The sequence below is a fragment of the Lithobates pipiens genome, unplaced genomic scaffold (assembly GCF_037356315.1).
Source record: "Lithobates pipiens isolate NorthernLeopardFrog02 unplaced genomic scaffold, aLitPip1_a1.2 Scaffold_18, whole genome shotgun sequence".
NCBI lineage: Eukaryota > Metazoa > Chordata > Amphibia > Anura > Ranidae > Lithobates > Lithobates pipiens.
In genome coordinates, this window is record NW_027507758.1 from 17,230,835 (window position 1) to 17,251,677 (window position 20,843).

The window sequence follows — 20,843 nt, forward strand, 5'->3', positions numbered from 1 at the left end:
AAAGTGGTTGTAAACCCTTACAGACCACTTTGACCTACAGGTAAGCCTAGATTAAGGCTTACCTGTAGGTCCATGAAATATCTCCTAAACCTACACGGTTTAGGAGATATTTACAAAAAGATATGCACCGTAGACAGTGGCGCACTGAGCGTGCCGCTGCTAATGGCAATATGGCGTTAGTGGCGGCTCCCATGCGCATGTGTGGGAGTGACGTCATGCACTGCTCTGGCGCTGTGAGTGGCCAGAGCAGCAATACCCGGAAGAAGATGGATGCTCCGCACTACAGGGGACAGCGGTGACATCGCTGGCTCCTGTGTCAGGTAAGTGACACATAATGGGCTACTATGCGATGCGATGCATAGTAGTCCATTATGCTTTACCTTTGCAGGGAGGCAAAGTGGAAGTAAACCCATCAGGGTTTATTTCCTCTTGAAGAGGAACTTCATCTTTCAGCATGACAACGACCCAGAGCATACATCCAAATCAACAAAGGAATGGCTTCACCAGAAGAAGACTAAAGTTTTGGACTAGACTTTTGGATCTTCAGATCACCCCAATCTGTGGGGTGATCTGAAGAGGGCTGTGCACAGGAGATAAACTCGCAATCTGGCAGATTAGGAGTGTTTTTGCAAAGGAAGAGTCAAGATGTGCCATGCTGATAGACTCATGCCCAAAAAAGACCGAGTGCTGTAATAAAATCAAAAGGTGCTTCAGCAAAGTATTAGACCCCTTTCACACTGGAGGCGTTTTTCAGGCGCTAAAGGGCTAAAAATAGCGCCTGTAAAGCGCCTGAAAAACACCCCCCCTGCAGCCCCAGTGTGAGAGCCCGAGTCCCCTGATGAAGTCACGTGGTCGTGACGTCACGCATAGGGACGGGATAGGCGCTTCATATTGACGTAGACAGCACGAGCTCGCTGCTCGTTGGAGATAAGCACTGTTATGGATTTGTTTATGTGAGTACCCTGTGTTACATTTTAATAAATATGCTGATTGTTTAAAACCACTACACCATGGTACTCCCCCTCTTTTGATCTTCTCTTGCTCCCACTGAGAGCCAAAGACGCAAAAGAGAAATATAGGACCCATTGTGACAACTATCCAGGGACACGGGGAGAAGAACCTAATACATCCAGTGTTTTTGTGTATACGCGGTTACCTCCTTTCCTGCAAGGTAAGGGGCCACTACCTATCTGTGTGTGTTTGCACGAAGTGGAGAAACACCTGGAGGTTTTCACCTTTTCTGCAAATACTGCACATTTTTGCACAACGAAGCACTTGCACTTAGACCCCTTTCACACTGGGGCGTTTTTCAGGCGCTTTAGTGTTAAAAAAAAGCGCCTGTAAAGCGCTTGAAAGAAGCCTCATCTGCAATCCCAATGTGAAAGCCTGAGTGCTTTAAGAGCCCTTTCACAATGTTAGCGCCCAAAAAACGCTTGTAAAGCGCCGCTTAAACTAGCAGTGCTTTACCGGCGTTTTTCGAGCGTTATTGGGGCGCTTTTAACCCCTGCTAGTTGCCAAATAAAGGGTTAAAAGCGCCCACAAAGTGCTGCTGCCTAAAGCGCTTTTCAGGCGTTTTGCAGGCGCTTCCCATTGATTTCAATGGGAAGGGGCGCTTTAGGAGTGGTGTATTCACCGCTCCAAAAGTGCTGCAAAGAAGCTGCTTGCAGGACTTTTTTTGACGCCCTGCCAGTGCAGCGCCTCAGTGTGAAAGCACTCAGGCTTTCACATTGGGATTGCAGATGAGGCTTCTTTCAAGCGCTTTACAGGCGCTTTTTTTTAACGCTTAAGCGCCTGAAAAACGCCCCAGTCTTAGACCCCTTTCACATCACACCGCCCATAGCGGCGGCGGTAAAACCGCCAGATTTGCGGCGCATTTCGGCCGCTAGCGGGGCACTTTTACCCCCCCGCTAGTGCCCGAGAAAGGGTTAAAACCGCCAGCAATACGCCGCAATAGCGACGTTTTGCCGACGGTATTACAGCGCTGCCCCATTGATTTCAATGGGGAGCAGCAGTGGAGGAGCGGTAAACACACCGCTCAGTCACCGCTCCAAAGAAGCTGCTGGCAGGACTTTTCCCTGACGTGCTGCCAGCGCACCGCTGTAGTGTGAAAGCCCTCGGGGCTTTCACACTACACACAATGGTGCAGCTTTCTTAGGGCGGATTGCAGGCGCTATTTCTAACGCTATAGCTCCTGCAAAACGCCCTGGTGTAAAAGGGGGAAGATTTTGCACTATATGCATGGATTGAACGCTAATATATTTATATGCCGATCTATATATAGAAAAAATATTTATTTTGTGTAAATAGACTATCACTTATTTTATTTACAATTTTTTTTAGATTTAATTTATTTGTAAGGTATTCATTTATACATTAGCTGCTATACCTCTGTTTATGCTAATTTGCACAGGTTAGGTTCACAGAACGCTGAACCCTGTTCCTTTTTTTTTTTTGCATGATACCGATCTATACACCCCCTTAGTATATTATATACATACTATTGTATTTGTTTTTTGACACTATTCACTTTGCACTTTATTTCGGATCTTTGCACAAATTATTTACTGTTTACATTTGCAAATATTTGCACAGATGTTATTTTGCAATTTTTTGCATTGTTTGCACAATAGGATATGTTTTTTTTGTGCCTGATTTGAGGTACAAAAAAAAACAAAAAAAAAAAAAAACTCCAGAACTTTTTTTTTAGTGTCAGGTGTTTAGCTTCAGGTAACTTGTAGGCTGCATTCAAACCTGAGTGTCGTGCAATTTTTCGGCTTTTTTTTTCCCCCAAGCATTTGTATGGGAGTTTTTGAGCATGTGTGCACAGCGTTTTGAAAATGTTTTTGAGCTTTGGTGCTTTTTGAATTAGCCAATTAGAGAAAAATATCACCCGTTTCATCATTTGTTGCCATGTTTTTCAGCTTTTTCAACCGCTTATGTATTATTTAAATTATTTACTTTTTTTTTTTTTAAGGGGTTAAGGATTAGGGGATAAGGTCAGGGTTTAATATATTTATTACTATTTATTTTTAGGTTAGGGGTTAATATTAGGGTTAAATATTAGCGGTTAATATTAGTGTTAGGGGATAGGGTTAAATATTAGGGGTTAATATTAGTGTTAGGGGATAGGGTTAAATATTAGGGGTTAATATTAGTGTTAGTGGGTAGGGTTTAATATTAGTGTTAGGCGATAGGGTTTAATATTAGTGTTAGGGGATAGGGTTTAATATTAGTGTTAGGGGATAGGGTTTAATATTAGGGGTTAATATTAGTGTTAGGGGATAGGGTTTAATATTAGTGTTATGGGATAGGGTTTAATATTAGTGTTAGGGGATAGGGTTAAATATTAGGGGTTAATAGTAGTGTTAGGGGATAGGGTTTAATATTAGTGCTAGGGGATAGGGTTTAATATTAGTGTTAGGGGATAGGGTTTAATATTAGTGCTAGGGGATATGGTTTAATATTAGTGTTAGGGGATAGGGTTAAATATTAGGGGTTAATATTAGTGTTAGGGGATAGGGTTTAATATTAGTGTTAGGGGATAGAGTTTAATATTAGTGCTAGGGAATAGGGTTTAATATTAGTGTTAGGGGATATGGTTTAATATTAGTGATAGGGTTTAATATTAGGGCTTAATATTAGGGGTTGTAAAGGCAGAAGGTTTTTTTATCCTAATGCATTCTATGCATTAATAGAAAAAGCCTTCTGTGTGCAGCAGCTCCCCTCAGTCTCCCCCAACACTTACCTGAGCCCCATCTCTATCCAGCGATGTCCACAAGTGCCTTGTCAGTCCGGGGCTTTCCCTCCTGATTGGCTGAGACACAGAAACAGCGCTATTGGCACCCAGTACTGTCAATCAACCCTAGTTTGCCAATCAGGAGAGAAAGGGGGCAGGGCCAAACCACAGCTCCGTGTCTGAATGGACACACGGAGCTGAAGCTCAGCTCAGGTGTCCCCCATAGCAAGCTGCTTGCTGTGGGGACACTCAACAGGAGCGAGGGGCCAGGAGCGCCAGTCAGGGACACCGAGAAGAGGAGGATCCGGGCTGCTCTGTGCAAAACAATTACACAGAGCAGGTAAGTATAACATGTTTGTTATTTTAACAGAAAAAAAAAAAAGACTTTACAATCACTTTAATGGTTGGGGTTAGGATTTTTTATTTATTTTTATTATTTATTTGCAATTAATTATTTTACTTGAGCAGAAAAATGCTCAACACTGTGCAACAAAATGCACTCAAAACTAAAAACCGCTTGAATCAAGCATTTTCATACATTGCTATGGAACAAAAAAAAGCTTAAAAAATGCACCAATTTGCCCGATTCAAGCTGCAAAAAAAAGCTCCAGAACAAATTCCAGAAAACTAAACATTTATAATATGCAATGTGTATCGGTTCATCTGATGTGTTAATTAATTTTACTTACGAGTCTTGGACAAAACCATGGATTTTACCCAGAGCTTTGATCTGCACCTCACAACACCTGGAGAGCAAAAAAAAAGAAGATATTACTGCCGAAATCTACAATGTCCAACTATCAGAGCCATTTGTCCTTTCCCAACATGTGCTTTATTATTAGGCTGGGCATACATTATGGGTTGAAGGAACGACAAACACTTGATTCCTCCATCAACACAGTTCGTGTTGATGGGGCAAATTCCTCCCATGGTGCTGCTATAGCTGCCAGAAGTGATTGTGCCAAAAAAACAAAAAAAAAAAACGACAGGCTGGCTGTAGTGAGATTGATTGATGGATCAGGTTCAGTACAACCAGCCTGCCTATAGATGGATCAAGGTTCAGTATTTCGATCCGTCAATGGCCGGCTTTATATTTTTACAGCCATTCAACTTGCATTAATTTATAACTTGGGCTGCTTTCACACTGAGGTGCTTTACAGGCGCTATTTCGCAAAAAAAAAAAAAGCACCTACAAAGTGCTTTCACACTGGAGTGATGCGCTGGGCGGACGCTAAGAAAAGTCCTGCAAGCAGCATCTTTGAGGCGCTGTAGGAGCGGTGTATACACCACTCCTAAAGCACCCCTGCCCATTGAATTCAATGGGCAGTGCCGCCAAAGTTTTGGCAAAGCGCCACTTTCCGGGAGCTTTTAACCCTTTTTCATTATATATACAGTATATATATATATATATATATATGTCCTGTGACTCATAGGAGAAGCCCAGCCAAACAAGCTCAGGCTGGACTTCTCCTTTAAAGTTATAGCTGGAGTTTTGCAACATGGGCATAACAGAGCGTATCCGATTTTATGTAATGAGCACTCAATGATATTAATATTTGGCTGAAATTCCACTCTAAAAGCTCCAGCTACAATGCAAACTCACAACTGATCAAGTCAGAAGTGATTCCTCCTCTTCCCTGTGTGCACTGTTCACTGTAGGAAGTTTCAATCAAAGAGAGAGAGAGAGAGAGAGAGAGAGTCTGAAGGCAAAAAGCACCTGCTTAAAAAGTTTTCCTTCCCCATTGACACCACTTGTTGGCCATGTGGACTTTATACCTGGTCTCACTGACCCACCTTTTCTTTTGCAAGTCCCATGGGGACTCATGAGGGCCTCTTTGTTCCCTAGGTTCTCCCAGTTGGATAACTACGGAGAACTTGCTCTCTGGATGGGCTCCTCTCACCATGGATCGCTAGAGGATTAATCAACTGTCGTATTTTCTTGGCTCACTGCCCAAACCAACCCTTTTTATCCGAAAGCTCCACTCTTTTGAGGAACTTGGCTTGGGACCGACCCAGGAGGTCCTTATCAACCTCTTACAAATTCCCTGCTAGATCTTCACGCCACGGAAATCTTGGCAAAATGGGAGAGGCACTTGCAAGTCACCTTCACCAAAACCCCAAAAAGAACGCATACTTTTTTTTGGCACAGAAAGCTTCTCTATGTAGCAAATATCAGGTGACCACCTATAAACTAATGACGCTTTGGTATAGAGCCCCTTCTGCTCTGGCTAAACTATTTCCTCAACAAACTGATCGTTGTTGGCGCTACGGCCTACACTCAGACACCCTCTTACATATCTTCTGGGATTGCTCTGTGCGCCAAACTTTTTGGCAACCGGTGTTTAACTTCATACATAATTTCACAGATATCTCCTTACAAGTAAGCCCATCTGCGGTCCTACTTACAGCGGTTGTAAAGGTAAATGTTTTTTCACCTTAATGCATTCCATGCATTAAGGTGAAAAAACATCTGACAGTGCCTGCGCCCCCAGCTCCCCCGTTTTACTTACCTGACCCCTCGAAAGTCCCGCGCTCGTCCCCGACATCCTCTTCACCACTCAGCCTGGCCGCTGATTGGCTGGAGTGGATGGATGGAAAGCAGCACAGCCATTGGCTCACATCCACTGACGCGGAGCGCCGGGGGGTGGGGCCGTGTGATACAGCGAGCAGCTATAGCCGCCGGCTGTATCATGGGAGCGCACCCGCAGGTGCTTCTCACCATGCAAGGGAGCTCGCATGAACGTGAGAAGCACCTGCAGGAGGAAGCCGAGACAGCCGCCGAGGGACCCCAGAAGAGCAGGTTCGGGGGCCACTCTGTGCAAAACGAGCTGCACAGTGGAGGCAAGTATAACATGTTTGTTATTTAAAAAAAAAAAAAATTTTTAACTTTACAATCCCTTTAACCTTACCCCCTTATCAAGGAAACGTTATCATAAATCCCTTCTCAAACATCTTCTTAATGCCTGAATCCCAACACTATGGAAGCAACAGTCTGCGCCAACGGTGGCCCATTGGCTCGCAAGAGTGAAGGACATTGAGAAAATGGAAGATCTGACCTCTGCTTTGTGAGAGAAGTCAAAGGAACATGAGTCCAGATGGTTTTATTGAGATCTCTCCTGCTTCTCTGATGAATTCCTCCAATACACATGTCAGGATCCACCCTCTGGGATCTCCATTGCTTGTTTAGTGCTATCCATCTTGGCTCCATGTGGGGGTGATGCCTCCATCCAACATCATGTAGTTTCATGACTGATGCCGCGTACACACGGTCGGAATTTTCGGCCAGCAAAAGACCGATGAGAGCTTTTCATCTGCCGTGTTTAAGCTCCATCGGAATTTTGCTAGCCGAATTTCTGGCAGCAAAAGATTGAGCAAGTTCTCAATTTTTCAGACAGAAAAATTTTCTATCGGAAATTCCAATCGTGTGTATGCAATTCCGACGCACAAAAAGTCACGCATGCTCAGATTCAACTACGAGAAGGAAGCTATTGGCTGCTGGCTACTGAACTTCCTCTTTTTCTAGTCCCGTCGTACGTGTTGTACGTCACCGCGTTGTTGACAGTCGGAATTTGGTGTGACTGTGTGTATGCAAGAGAGCTTGAGCGAAATCTCGTCGGGAAAACCATCAGAGCTTTTTCCCGACCAAAATTCCGTTCGTGTGTACGCGGCATAAGCCCCTATGGCAGTGATGGTGAACCTTGGCAGCCCAGATGTTTTGGAACTACATTACCCATGATGCTTAACTACACTGCTGAGTGCATGAGCATCATGGGAAATGTAGTTCCAAAACATCTGGGGTGCCAAGGTTCACCCACCACTGCCCTATGGGGTTGAAAATTGTTGAAGGAGTAGGAGAGGTTCTGGCAGAACTGGCTCTGATTACTGGAATGATTTGTGCTCAGGCGGCGGGTGACTAAAGCCTACAAGACTGCCTACGCTGTTAAAATTTGTTATGTGTGTTCAATCTACACATGAAACAGAATGAGTCAAAAGCGCTAAATCAGTTTTTAACCCCTCCCCGCCGAGCGTATGCATATGTGCGTACTCGGCTTTCGGGGGGGGGGGGGGGTTTAGAGCGAGTGATCGGCTTTCCGAGGATAACAACCAATGCGGCTAAAAGCCACTCGGTTGTTATCCCGGAGGAGCGGGAAGTGACTCTTCCGCCGCTCTTCCCGGGCCTCTTGGTGGCACCGGAGAACCGATCAACGATCCGGCTCTTCCGGCGGCTAGTGACAGACTGGAATGAAGCCGGAAACGTCTTTGTTCCAGTCTCCTTGATGTAAACATGGAAGCGACGTCACAACTTCACTTCCCGTTTACTCAGCTGCCAATGGCGCCGGATTTTAAAAAACAGTATTCAGATACACCGTTTTCGGTGATCTGAATATTTTGAAGTGCAAAGAAGGGATTGGAGGTCTTTTAGACCCCCCGATCCCTGCATAAAGAGGACCTGTCACCACCTATTACTGTCACAAGGGATGTTTACATTCCTTGTGACAGCAATAAAAGTGATCAATTTTTTTTTTCTTAAAAACACAATTTAGTAATATAAAAATAAATAAGAATTTTTTTTCCCCAAACCGCTCCCGTCACCGCGAGCTCGCGCAGCAAAGAAAACGCATACGGAAGTCATATGTAAACGGTGTTCAAATCACACAGGAGGTATCGCCACGATCGTCAGAGCGACAGCAATAATTCTAGCCCAAGACCTCCTCTGTAACTCTAACTGGGTAACCGTAAATTTTTTTAAAGCATCTCCTATGGAGATTTTTAAGTACCAAAGTTTGTCGCCATTCCACGAATGCGTGCAATTATAAAGCGTGACGTGTTTGGTATCTATTTACTCTGCATAACATCTTTCACATTATACAAAAAAATTGAGATAACTATACTGTTTTATTTTTTTTTAAATTCCTGAAAGTGTCCCTTTTCCCAAAAAACTGTGTTTAACCACTTTCAGACCGGACCATTTTGCTGGTAAATGACCAGAGGTCTTTTTACACTTTGGCACTGCGCTGCTTTAACTGGTAATTGCGCGGTCATGCAATGTTGTACCCAAACAAAATTTGCGTCCTTTTCTTCCCACAAATAGAGCTTTCTTTTGATGGTATTTGATTGCCTCTGCGATTTTTATTTTTTGCGATATAAACGTAAAAAGACCGCAAATTTTGAAAAAAAATGATATTTTCTACTTTTTGTTATTAGAAAAATCCAATAAACTCAATTTTAGTCATACATTTAGGCCAAAATGTATTCAGCCACATGTCTATGGTAAAAAAAAAGTCAATAATTGTATATTTATTGGTTTGCGCAAAAGTTGTCACATCTACAAACTAAGGTACGTTTTCTGGAATTTACGCAGCTTTTAGTTTACGACTGCCTATCTCATTTCTTGAGGTGCTAAAATGGCAGGGCAGTACAAAACCCCCCCAAATGACCCCATTTTGGAAAGTAGACCCCCTAAGGAAATTGATAAGAGGCATGTTGAGCCCATTGAATATTTTATTTTTTTGCCTCAAGCGATTGAATAATGACAAAAAAAAATTTTTTTTTTTTTTTTTACACAAAGTTGTCACTAAATGATATATTGCTCACACATGCTATGGGCGTATGTGAAATGACACCCCAAAATAAATTCTGCTGCTTCTCCTGAGTATGGGGATACCACATATGTGGGACTTTTTGGGAGCCTAGCCGCGTACGGGGCCCCGAAAACCAAGCACCGCCTTCAGGCTTTCTAAGGGCGTAAATTTTTGAGTTCACTTCTCACTACCTATTACAGTTTTGAAGGCCATAAAATGCCAAGATGGCACAAAACCCCCACAAATGACCCCATTTTAGAAAGTAGACACCCCAAGCTATTTGCTGAGAGGCATGTTGAGTCCATGGAATATTTTATATTTTGCCACAAGTTGCGGGAAAATTACAAACTTTTTTTTTTTTTTTCACAAAGTTGTCACTAAATGATATATTGCTCACGCATGCCATGGGCATATGTGAAATGACACCCCAAAATAAATTCTGCTGCTTCTCCTGAGTACGGGGATACCACATATGTGGGACTTTTTGGGAGCCTAGCCGCGTACGGGGCCCCGAAAACCAAGCACCGCCTTCAGGCTTTCTAAGGGCGTTACAGTTTTGAAGGCCATAAAATGCCAAGATGGCACAAACCCCCCCAAATGACCCCATTTTGGAAAGTAGACACCCCTAAATTTAGGGGTACACTAGTGAGACTAGGTAATAAATGGCGGGTGCCCTGAAACTATAAAAAAAATAACTAACCAACCAGCGTCACCTGTAACAGTTATATGGTGATCACTGGTGAAAGGGTTAACTAGGGGGCAATTAGGGGGCTTTATGCGGTAGTATATGGGGGTCCCTGGCGCTATAAAAAGCTGCAGCGAACCTAAATACCTACCTGCCTAACTAGCGTCACCTGTGACACTAATACAGTGATCAGAAAAACGATCGCTTATTAGGCTTGGTTCACACTGGAGCGATGCGGGAACGCCACGAATGCGCGGCGGGTTCCCGCATCGCATGCCTCCCGGCGGCAGTTCACACTGCCCTATGCGAACTGCTGGGAGTGTCAGTGAAATGTTACTGACACCCCCAGATCAGTTCGCATATCGCAGTGCGATCTGCAAACTCGGATCGCATGGTGTGAACACCCATGCGATCCGATTCTGCTGCGGGCCAAAAAAAGGGTCCCGTGCGAATTTGCGGCGGGTGCGGCGAATGGCTGAACTCGAATCGCACAGAGATCGGATGTGATTTGCACTGCAGTGCGGTGCGAATCACATCCGTTCTCATAAACCGCTGCAATGTGAACCCAGCCTTAGTGACACTGGCGACGGGGGGTGATCACGGGGTTAAACCTTTATTGGGGGGGTTAGGGGGGTACCTTAGAACTAAAGGGGGCTAACCCTAACTGCCCTAACAGTTATTAGTCACAAATGACACCCGCCGGGTGATCAGGGGGTTAAACCTTTATTAGGTAATAAATGGCGGGTGCCCTGAAACTATAAAAAAATAACTAACCAACCAGCGTCACCTGTAACAGTTATATGGTGATCACTGGTGAAAGGGTTAACTAGGGGGCAATCAGGGGGCTTTATGCGGTAGTATATGGGGGTCCCTGGCGCTATAAAAAGCTGCGGCGAACCTAAATACCTACCTGCCTAACTAGCGTCACCTGTGACACTAATACGGCGATCATAAAAATGATCGCTTATTAGGCTGGGTTCACACTGGAGCGATGCGGAAACGCCGCGAATCCGCGGCGGGTTCCCGCATCGCATGCCTCCCGGCGGCAGTTCACACTGCCCTATGCGAACTGCTGGGAGTGTCAGTGAAATGTTACTGACACCCCCAGATCAGTTCGCATATCGCAGTGCGATCTGCAAACTCGGATCGCATGGTGCGAACACCCATGCGATCCGATTCTGCTGCGGGCCAAAAAAAGGGTCCCGTGCGAATTTGCGGCGGGTGCGGCGAATGGCTGAACTCGAATCGCACAGAGATCGGATGTGATTTGCACTGCAGTGCGGTGCGAATCACATTCGTTCTCATAAACCGCTGCAATGTGAACCCAGCCTTAGTGACACTGGCGACGGGGGGTGATCACGGGGTTAAACCTTTATTGGGGGGGTTAGGGGGGTACATTAGAACTAAAGGGGGCTAACTCTAACTGCCCTAACAGTTATTACAGTCACAAATGACACCAATGCAAAAAAAAAAAAAAAAAAAATGACATTCGTGTCACTGTGACTGGGGGGGCAGGGGTAATTGGGGGGGTGATCGGGGGGTAAAGGGGGGGTGTGAGTGTGCCTGGCATGTTCTACTGTGTGTGTAGAGTGTTGGTGCAACTCACCGATCCGCTCTCCTCCGTTTCGGAACGAAAAATACCGACACGGAGGAGAGAATACATCACTTCCTCTCCTGTGTTTACATTACAGGAGAGGAAGTGATGTCACCGGGGATTTCTATTCGTCGGGAGCGATCGCGAGGGGGTGGCCATGAGTGAATGGCCGTCCCCTCGTCCGGGATCGCTCCCGAACGAATACCGACCGCCGCAGGCACCGGGCGGGGGCCCGATCGGGCCCCCGACCCGCGGGAGGCAAGGGACGTACATGTATGTCCTTATGCCTGCCCGTGCCATTCTACCGACGTACATCGGCGTGCGGCGGTCGGCAACTGGTTAAAATACCGCTGCACAAATACCGTGTGACATAAAATATTGCAACAATCGCCATTTTATTCACTAAACTCTCCTAAAAATATATATTTATTATATAAGGCTCTAAGTAATTTTCTAGCAAAAAATAGGGATTTTAAACACCAAATGTCAGAAATAGGCTTAGTCGTGAAAGGGTTAAACTCTCTCACCTCTCATTAGAGCGGACCATGTACTCGTGAAACTGCCGGTCCCCTCTTAGCACCTCCAAAGGCACCACCAGGGCGACATCCTGATCAGAGTTACGCAGCTGGTTAAGGCGAAGGTTTACGGAAAACAGGTAAGAGCGCACGTCATCTGTGCCCGCCTTCAAGCCACGCCCCACAATATACCTAAAGAGATGAAGGCATACAAAGATATATTAACACACCACTGTAAACAATGAGAACAGAATTCATAAATATACAGACAGGGAAAAGTAAACCCAATGAGGACATTGTACTGTGTCCACTTGACCTCTGGAAGATTTACCACCCCCCCCCCTTCTTCGTGACCGGGTAATTTTTTGCGATACGGCACTACGTTGCTTTAACTGACAATTGCGCCGCAGTGCGACGCTGTACCCAAATAAAATTGATGTCTTTCCCTACAAATAGAGCTTTCTTTTGGTAGTATTTGATCACCACTGCGTTTTTTTATTTTTTGTGCAATACTGACAATTTTTCAAAAAAACTTTTTTTTTACTTTCTGCTAGAAAAATCCAATAAAAAAAAAAAAAATGTAAAAAAATAAATAAAATAATAATCAATAATTGATAATAATAAATGCAAGCCAAAATGTATTCTGCTACGTATTTTTGGTAAAATAAAAAATCACAATAAGTGTATATTGATTGATTTGCGCAAAAGTTATAACGTCTACAAACTATGGTATATATATATATATATATATATATATATATATATATATATATATAAAATCTCATAGTTTGTAGACGCTATAACTTTTGCGCAAATCATATATATATATATATATATATATATATATATATATATATATATATATATATATATATACTTGAATTTTTTATTTATTTAATATACTAGTAATGGCGGCGATCAGCGTCTTATAGCGGGACTGCGATATCGCAGCGGGCATTCTGAAACTTTTGACACTTTGTGGGAACCAGTGACACCAAGGCTGGGTTTACATATATGCGAATTGGATGCGTTTTTTACCGTATCCAATGCGCATAAGATGTGAATGTGACCGGCTCTCAGTGGAGCTAGTTCCCACATGTCCGGGGTGGCCACAGTGTAGTTTTGAAAAGGATCCTGGGCGTTTCTGAGCCCGTTTCAAGTGCGAATTCAGGCAAAAATTTGCACCTGAACCGGTGAACAAAAACGCACCGGACTCTGGACAATTTAGGTCAATATGTATTCTGCTACATATTTTTGGTAAAAAAAAAGATCCCAAAAAGCGTATATTGATTGGTTTGCATGAAAGTTATAGCGTCTACAAACTGCCAAGTTCACCTTTTTTTTTTCTAAATACCAATATAGCACTTATTTTACAAAAATAAAACAGATTTCAATTAATTCTACACCGGCTTACCTCCCTCTCTTCATAGCTGTTTAACCTCTTAAGATCTGCGATATAGCCGAATGACGGCTACAGCGCAGACCTCCTTTGCTGGGACTACGTCTATTGACGTCCCGTGCACGAGCGGCCTGCGCGCCCCCTGAGGGGCGCGCTCTGTGATCGGCGAGTCAATGAGACTCGCCTGATCACCAATCCGAGCAAGGGGTCGATCCAGACCCCTTACCACGTGATCAGCTGTCAGCCAATGACAGCTGATTATGTGACAAAACAGAGCCGGTAATCGGCTATTTTTCCTCCTCGCGCTGACAGCGCGAGGAGAGAAAAAAAAAGCCGATCACCGGCGGCCGTGATCGGGACATAAGTCCTGATCATGGCCAGTGTATCAGTGCCCACCTGCCCCCTGCCAGTAACCCCCACAGAATGAATAAAGTGCCACCCAGCAGTGCCCATAATGCCACCCAGCAGTGCCATACATCAGTGCCCACAGTGCCACCTATCGGTACCCACAGTGCCACCTATCGGTGCCCACAGTGCCACCTATCAGTGAACACAGTGCCACCTATCAGTGCACACAGTTCCACCTATCAGTGCCCACAATCTGCCTCAACAACATTGCTGCACCTCAGTGCCACATATCCGTGCCCATCAGTGTCATCTACCAGTGCCCATCAGTGCCGCCCAGCAGTGCCACCTATCAGTGCCACCTATCAGTGCCCATCAGTCCCATCTATCAGTGGTACCTATCAGTGCCCCTTAGTGCCACCTATCAGTGCCGCCTTATCTGCGCCCATCAGTACTGCCTTATCTGTGCCTATCGGTGTCGCCTATCAGTGCCCACCAGTGCCGCCCATCAGTGCCCACCAGTGCCGCCCATCAGTGCCCACCAGTGCCGCCCATCAGTGCCCACGAGTGCCGCCCATCAGTGCCCACGAGTGCCGCCCATCAGTGCCCACGAGTGCCGCCCATCAGTGCCCACGAGTGCCGCCTCATCAGCGCATTTCAATGAAGGAGAAAAATTACCTGTTTGCAAAATTTTATAACAAACTATTGAACATGATTTTTTTTTTTTTTTGCATCTTTTTTTGTTTGTTTAGCAAAAAATAAAACTCCCAGCTGTAATTAAATACCACCAAAAGAAAGCTCTATTTGTGGGAAAAAAATGATAAAAATTTCATTTGGGTACAGTGTTGTATGACCACGCAATTGTCATTCAAAGTGCATCAGCGCTGAAAGCTGAAAATTGGTCTGGGCAGGAGGGGGGTTTAAGTGCCCAGTAAGCAAGTGGTTAAACACACTGCTCCATTAGTTCTGCCTTACTTCCTGGTCAGACTTTAGGTCAGTGATGGCGAACCTTGGCATCCCAGATGTTTTCGAACTACCTTTCCCATGATGCTCAATAACACTGCAGAGTGCCAGAGCATCATTGGAAATGTAGTTCCAGAACATCTAGGGTGCCAAGGTTCACCATCACTGCTTTAGGTCATGACACAGGAAGGAGTTGACCAGCTGATCTCATGAGCACACACCCTGCATCATCTACCCTCAGCTGGTCAACTCCTTCCTGTGTCATGACCTAAAGTCTGACCAGGAAGTAAGGCAGAAGTAATGGGGAAGTGTTCTTAAACAGCTATGAAGACAGTGAGGTACGCATGTCTAGAATTAAAGGAAAGCCGTTTTATTTTTGTAAAATAAGTACATTAATGCTATATTGGTACATAGGGGAGCTGAAATTTAGAGAAGGAATAAAAAAGGCGAACTTAGCCAATAAAGTGATTGTAAAGGTTTTTTTTTTTTTTTTAAATACCGTATATACTCGAGTATAAGCCGAGATTTTCAGCCTCTTTTTTTAGGCTGAAAGTGCCCCCCTCGGCTTATACTCGAGTCACCGCCGTCTGCCTACACGATCAGCGTGTCGTGCAGACAGACGGCGGCCATTTCACTATTCAAAAGCCGCGTCTCCCTGTCTGTGATAGGCGGAACACTCAATTTCCCAGCAGTCAGTGTTCCGCCTATCATGGACATCCGCTCATTCTCATACTACGGACGAGGATGAGAGGATGTCCGTGATAGGCGGAACACTGACTGCTGGGAAATTGAGTGTTCCGCCTATCACAGACGGAGGCGCGGCTTTTGAACAGTGGAATGGCCGCCGTCTGTCAGACGAGGAGGAGAAGTGCGGCATGGCACGGCTCGGCACACAGAGGCTGCAGAAGGCAAAGAGACAGGTAGGCTGCGATGGACACAGGGATGGACGGGACACAGGGATGGACGGGACACAGGGATGGACGGGACACAGGGATGGACGGGACACAGGGATGGACGGGACACAGGGATGGACGGGACACAGGGATGGACGGGACACAGGGATGGACGCATGTCTCACCCTCGGCTTATACACGAGTCAATACGTTTTCCCAGTTTTTTTGTGGTATATTAGGGGCCTCGGCTTATATTCGGATCGACCTATACTCGAGTATATACGGTAACAAACATGTTCTACTTACCGGCTCTGCGCAAGGGGCTTTTACACAGAGCAGCCCCAATCCTCCTCTTCTGGGGTGCCCCGGCGGCACTCCTGGCTCCTCCTCTTAATCGGGTGCCCCCACCGAGAGCCTTTTTCCATGAGGGCACACTTGCGGGCGCACTCCGAGTCCCGCCGCTGCGTCCATTCACACAACACAGCAGGACTCGCCACCCGCTCTCGTGTCACTGGATTTGAGCCAACGGCTCCTGCTGCTATTAACCTATCCAATGAGGACAGAGACAGCGGCTGGACGTTGCGTATTCGTCGCTGAAATGGACGGGTTCAGGTAAAAAGGGGGGGGGGGGCAGCTGCAGCACAGAAGATTTTTCACCTTAATGCATAGAATGTATTAAGAAGAAAAACCTTGAGACTTTACAACCCGTTTAACCACTTCAATACCGGGCACTCCCCCCCCCCCCCTTTCCTGCCCAGGACAGTTTTCAGCTTTCAGTACTGTCACACTTTGAATGACAGCGCGGTCATGCAACACTGTAGGCAACCTAAAGTTTTATCCTTTTCTTCCCACAAATAGAGCTTTCTTTTGGTAGCATTTGATCACCGCTGGGGTTTTTTGTTTTTTTTGCTAAACAAAAAAACAAAATTTTTGGTAAAAAAAAAAAAGTTTTTTGTTTCTCTTATAAAATGTTGTTTTCTTCTTCACTGACGGGAACTAATAAGGGGGCACTGAAGAACTGGAACTGATATGTAGAATTGATGGGCACTACTAATGGGCACTGAAAGGCTGCACTGATGGACACTGATAGGTTTGCACGGATATGTAGAATTGACGGGCACTGATCGGCACTGATGAACACTTATGCCGCGTACACACTACCGGACTTTCCGTCAGAATAAACTCTAACGGTCTTTCCGACGGAGCTCCGTTGAAACGGACTTGCCTACACACGATCACACCAAAGTCCGTTCGTTTTAAACGTGATGACGTACGACGAGACTAGAAAGGGAAGTTCAATAGCCAGTAGCCAATAGCTGCCCTTGCGTCGTATTTGGTCCGTCGAACCAGCATACACACGAACGGGTTTCCCGATAGGAATTTGTGTTTGGAATGTTCTATTTCTAGGTCCGTCTGGAATTTTTGAAAAATAAAAATGAAGAAGCCCACACACGATCGGAATATCCGACGAAATGATTCCGGCTGACCTTTTCTGAAGGAAAGTCTGGTCATGTGTACATGGCATAATAGATGGCACTGATGATGAGGTACTGACAGGTATTACTGATAGGCACTGACTGGCGTTCATGATGGGCACTGACTGGCAACTGATGGGCACAGATTGGCATTGTTGTGGCACCCCTCATGGGGGCTGCGCTGATAATCAATGTGCTGATTATCAGCACAGACCCCCCCCCCCCCCCCCCCGACAGGGAGAGCAGCCGATCGGCTCTCCCTGTCAGCGCGAATCGAGTAAAGCTGTTTATCGGTACTTCCTTGTTCACACTGTGATTGGTCACAGCTGATCACATGGTAAGGAGCCTCCGTCAGAGGCTCCTTACCACAATGGGAAATGCGGTGTGTCAGAGTGACACGCAGCACCACTGATCACCGTGGGCGCGCACCAGCATGTTATCCTGCTGGACATCATATGAAGCCCAGTCAGGATAACTGAACCTATAGCAGAATGACGGCTGGGCAGGAAGAGTTTAAAAATAAAATAACCATGAAAAAATTCTGGGTTCCGATTCCGGCTATAAATGTCATTATCAGACAACAGAACGCCAGCATCTCCCAGCAATGGCTGCCCGCTGATCCACTCTGCCACACTCACCTCTCGGAATTAGCTGGCCGGCTGGTCACTGGCTTGAAGAGGCTGACCCGTTCGAAGCAGCAGTACAGCAAGTAAATCAGTCCCACGCTGAACGGGGTGAACAGGTCAAAGGTCTTACAGATGAAATGTCCCCCTGAAAGGACACAAAGTTAAAATGAAAAAAAAAAAAAAAAAAGTATTCAACAGGATATACTAAAAACACATATCTCCCTTTTATATGTGGCAACAAACCTGATGATCCTCATGGCAAGCAAAAAAAAATGGCAAAGTGCTAATTCTATCCAACTCTAAACAAACGTTTACTTTCGGTTCTGGATGGGAAAGGGGGGTTGGGGGTTTGAACTACCCTGGTTGCAAGTTGCTGACTGTGAAGACACAGGGGACCTTTTCCTTCACTTTCTGTGTGGTCACAGAGACAGGAAAGAAGCAAAAGATCTTCAATGTTGGCACAGACAGTAGTAGAACCTTTTTTTTTTTTTTTTTTTAAGTAGTAGAGAATAGTGTGCCCCTCTGTGAAGTTTATAACCCTCCCCCTCTCTAACCATAACCAAAATATAAGTCATGGCCAGATTTGAATTGCAGGAAAGAAAATCACTTGCTTTCCCCCATGAACACAGTCAGTTTTTTTTATCTCATGCTTTCCTGGGTAGAGGAGAGATCTGGGGTCTTACAGACTCCAGGTGTCTCCATAAAGAGGACCTGTATGCTTTATTTTTATCACAAAGGATGTTTACATTTCCTGTTATAGGACTAAAAGTGATGCAATTATCACTTGGCTGCATCACATGCAGGGTTCTGAGGAAAGTGGCAGGGTCTGCATCCATTTAGACATGATTTTCCTTTGGGACTCTCTCACCAAAAATGAAATTTTTCTGTTGCAGTGGATGCCTAAAATCTGACTTAGTATCTTAGTGCAGACTTCTGGGAAAATCAGTGAAGCAAAACGCACAAGCAGGAAATTACATTTCTGGGGAGGCATTCCATATACATTCTGTGTACAGGACACCTCCAGGTCGCCATATTGTATTTTACAGAAAATTACAGCAGCTGCAGTTTGAAAAGGAAAGGTCATTTTTTAATAAGATTCAATTACATTATGACTTGTGTTGCAATTGTATGTGCTACATTATTTTTTTTTCCCCACAAAACTGGAGTTACCCTTTAAGAGTAAAATTAATTCACAGATTGCATTTAGGCTGCTTTCACACTGGGGCGGTATTCAGGCGTTACAGCGCTAAAAATAGCACCTGTGTAACGCCTGAAAAAAACCGGCCCCTTTCCCTCCAGTGTGAAAGCCGGAGGGCTTTCACACTGGAGCGATGCGCTGGCAGGACGGTGAAAAAAGTCCCACCAGCCGTATCTTTGGAGCGGTGAAGGAGCGGTGTATTCACCGCTCCTATACCGCTCCTACCCATTGAAATCAATGGGACACCGCGGCAATACCGCCGGCAAAGCGCCGCTGCAGCGGCGCTTTGCGGGCGGGTTTAACCCTTTTTCGGCCGCTAGCGGGGGTTAAAACCACCCGCTAACGCCCGCAGACCGCCGCTAAAACGACGGTAAAGCGCCGCTAAAAATAGGGGCGCTTTACCGCCGACGCCGCTCCCGCCCCAGTGCGAAAGCAGCCTTAGAGAGGTAAAATAAGAAAACTTCTATGGAACTCACCAGTCCGGACTACAGACAGTCCCACAAGGAACTGACAAAGGAGAAGCTGCTTGCTGAGAATTTCCTGAATGTTTTCCTGACCCTCCACCGAGAACCCCTATAAGCAGAAAATATTTGAGTACATCCCAAATTATTTGAGTCCATCCATACCCAACACACAGAGCAACCTCTTCAAGCACAACTATAGTCTCTTGATTAGGATTTTTACCTATTAGGGTTTACCTGTAAAATCCTTTTCTTGGGAGTACATCACAGGACACAGTGGTTGTAAACCTCAGACATGAAATATGAAGAGTATCACTTTATAGTCTCTCTTCAGTCTATTGACGTCCTACCAGAACCACGTCCACTGCGGCACGCACCCGGTGCGCCCTGTGATCACTGTGTCCTTTGAACACAGCTGATCACAGATCGGGGTAAAGAACCAATCACAGCGGCTCTTTACCATGTGATCAGCTGTGTCCAATCACAGCTGATCACAATGTAAACACACTCGGTGGAGAGCCAGTAACCGGCAAGTGTGAAAGGGGACATCTACATAATCAGGGCAGCCCCAACAGTGCCCATCAGTGCTGCCAATCAGTGACCACCAGTGCCGCCTCATCAGTGCAGCCCATCAGCACAGCATGACCTGTTTGCTAAATTTCATAACAGAAAAAAATATTTTTTCATTTCTTTAGCAAAAAACAAAAACCCCAGGGGCGATTAACAACTTCCTGATGATTGTTATCCTGATTGGACATCATATGACGTCTTTTCAGGACAACATGCCGGCGCACGACTATGGGGATACTCAGCGCGGCGATCAGTGATGCCGTGTGTCACTCTTACACACTGCATCTCTGATTGTGGTATGGAGCCTCTGACGGAGGCTCCTTACCACGTGATCAGCTGTGACCAATCACAGTGTGAACCAGGAAGTGCCCGTAAACGTCTTTCCGCGGTTCACGCTGACAGGGAGAGCAGATCGGCCACTCTCCCTGTCAGAGGGGGGTCTGCACTGATAATCAGCACATTGATTATCAGTGCAGCCACCATGAGAGTTGCCCACCACAGCTGCAAATTCGTGTACATCAGCTGCCAGTCAGTGCCCACCACAGTAACACCTGTCAGTACCTCATCGTCAGTGCCATCTATTAGTGTCCATCAGTGCCGCCTCTCAGTGCCCATCAATTAAACATATCAGTGCCTCCTCATCAGTGCCACCTTATCAGTGATGCCTCATCAGTGCCCATCAATGAAGGAGAAAACAAAATTTTGTTTATAACAGGAACAAAGAAAAACTTTATTTTTCTCAAAAATTTTGGATTTTTTAGTTTGTTTAACAAAAAAAATAAAAACCCCAGTGGTGATCAA

The 20,843-nt window shown here is 45.4% G+C and overlaps 1 protein-coding gene across 2 annotated transcripts in view; it reads right to left on the bottom strand.

Moving 5' to 3' along the window:
* The window catches only part of CMTR1 (cap methyltransferase 1), a 97,940-nt gene that overhangs the window by 41,644 nt on the left and 35,453 nt on the right, over positions 1-20,843 (bottom strand). For both annotated transcript variants that reach the window (XM_077485393.1, XM_077485394.1), the window contains exons 12-15: positions 19,488-19,584; positions 17,826-17,958; positions 12,125-12,304; positions 4,426-4,482 (exon numbers count right to left, since the gene is read on the bottom strand). In XM_077485393.1, the coding sequence (XP_077341519.1) occupies positions 4,426-4,482; positions 12,125-12,304; positions 17,826-17,958; positions 19,488-19,584 (467 nt within the window). The remainder of the gene's footprint in view (positions 1-4,425; positions 4,483-12,124; positions 12,305-17,825; positions 17,959-19,487; positions 19,585-20,843) is intronic.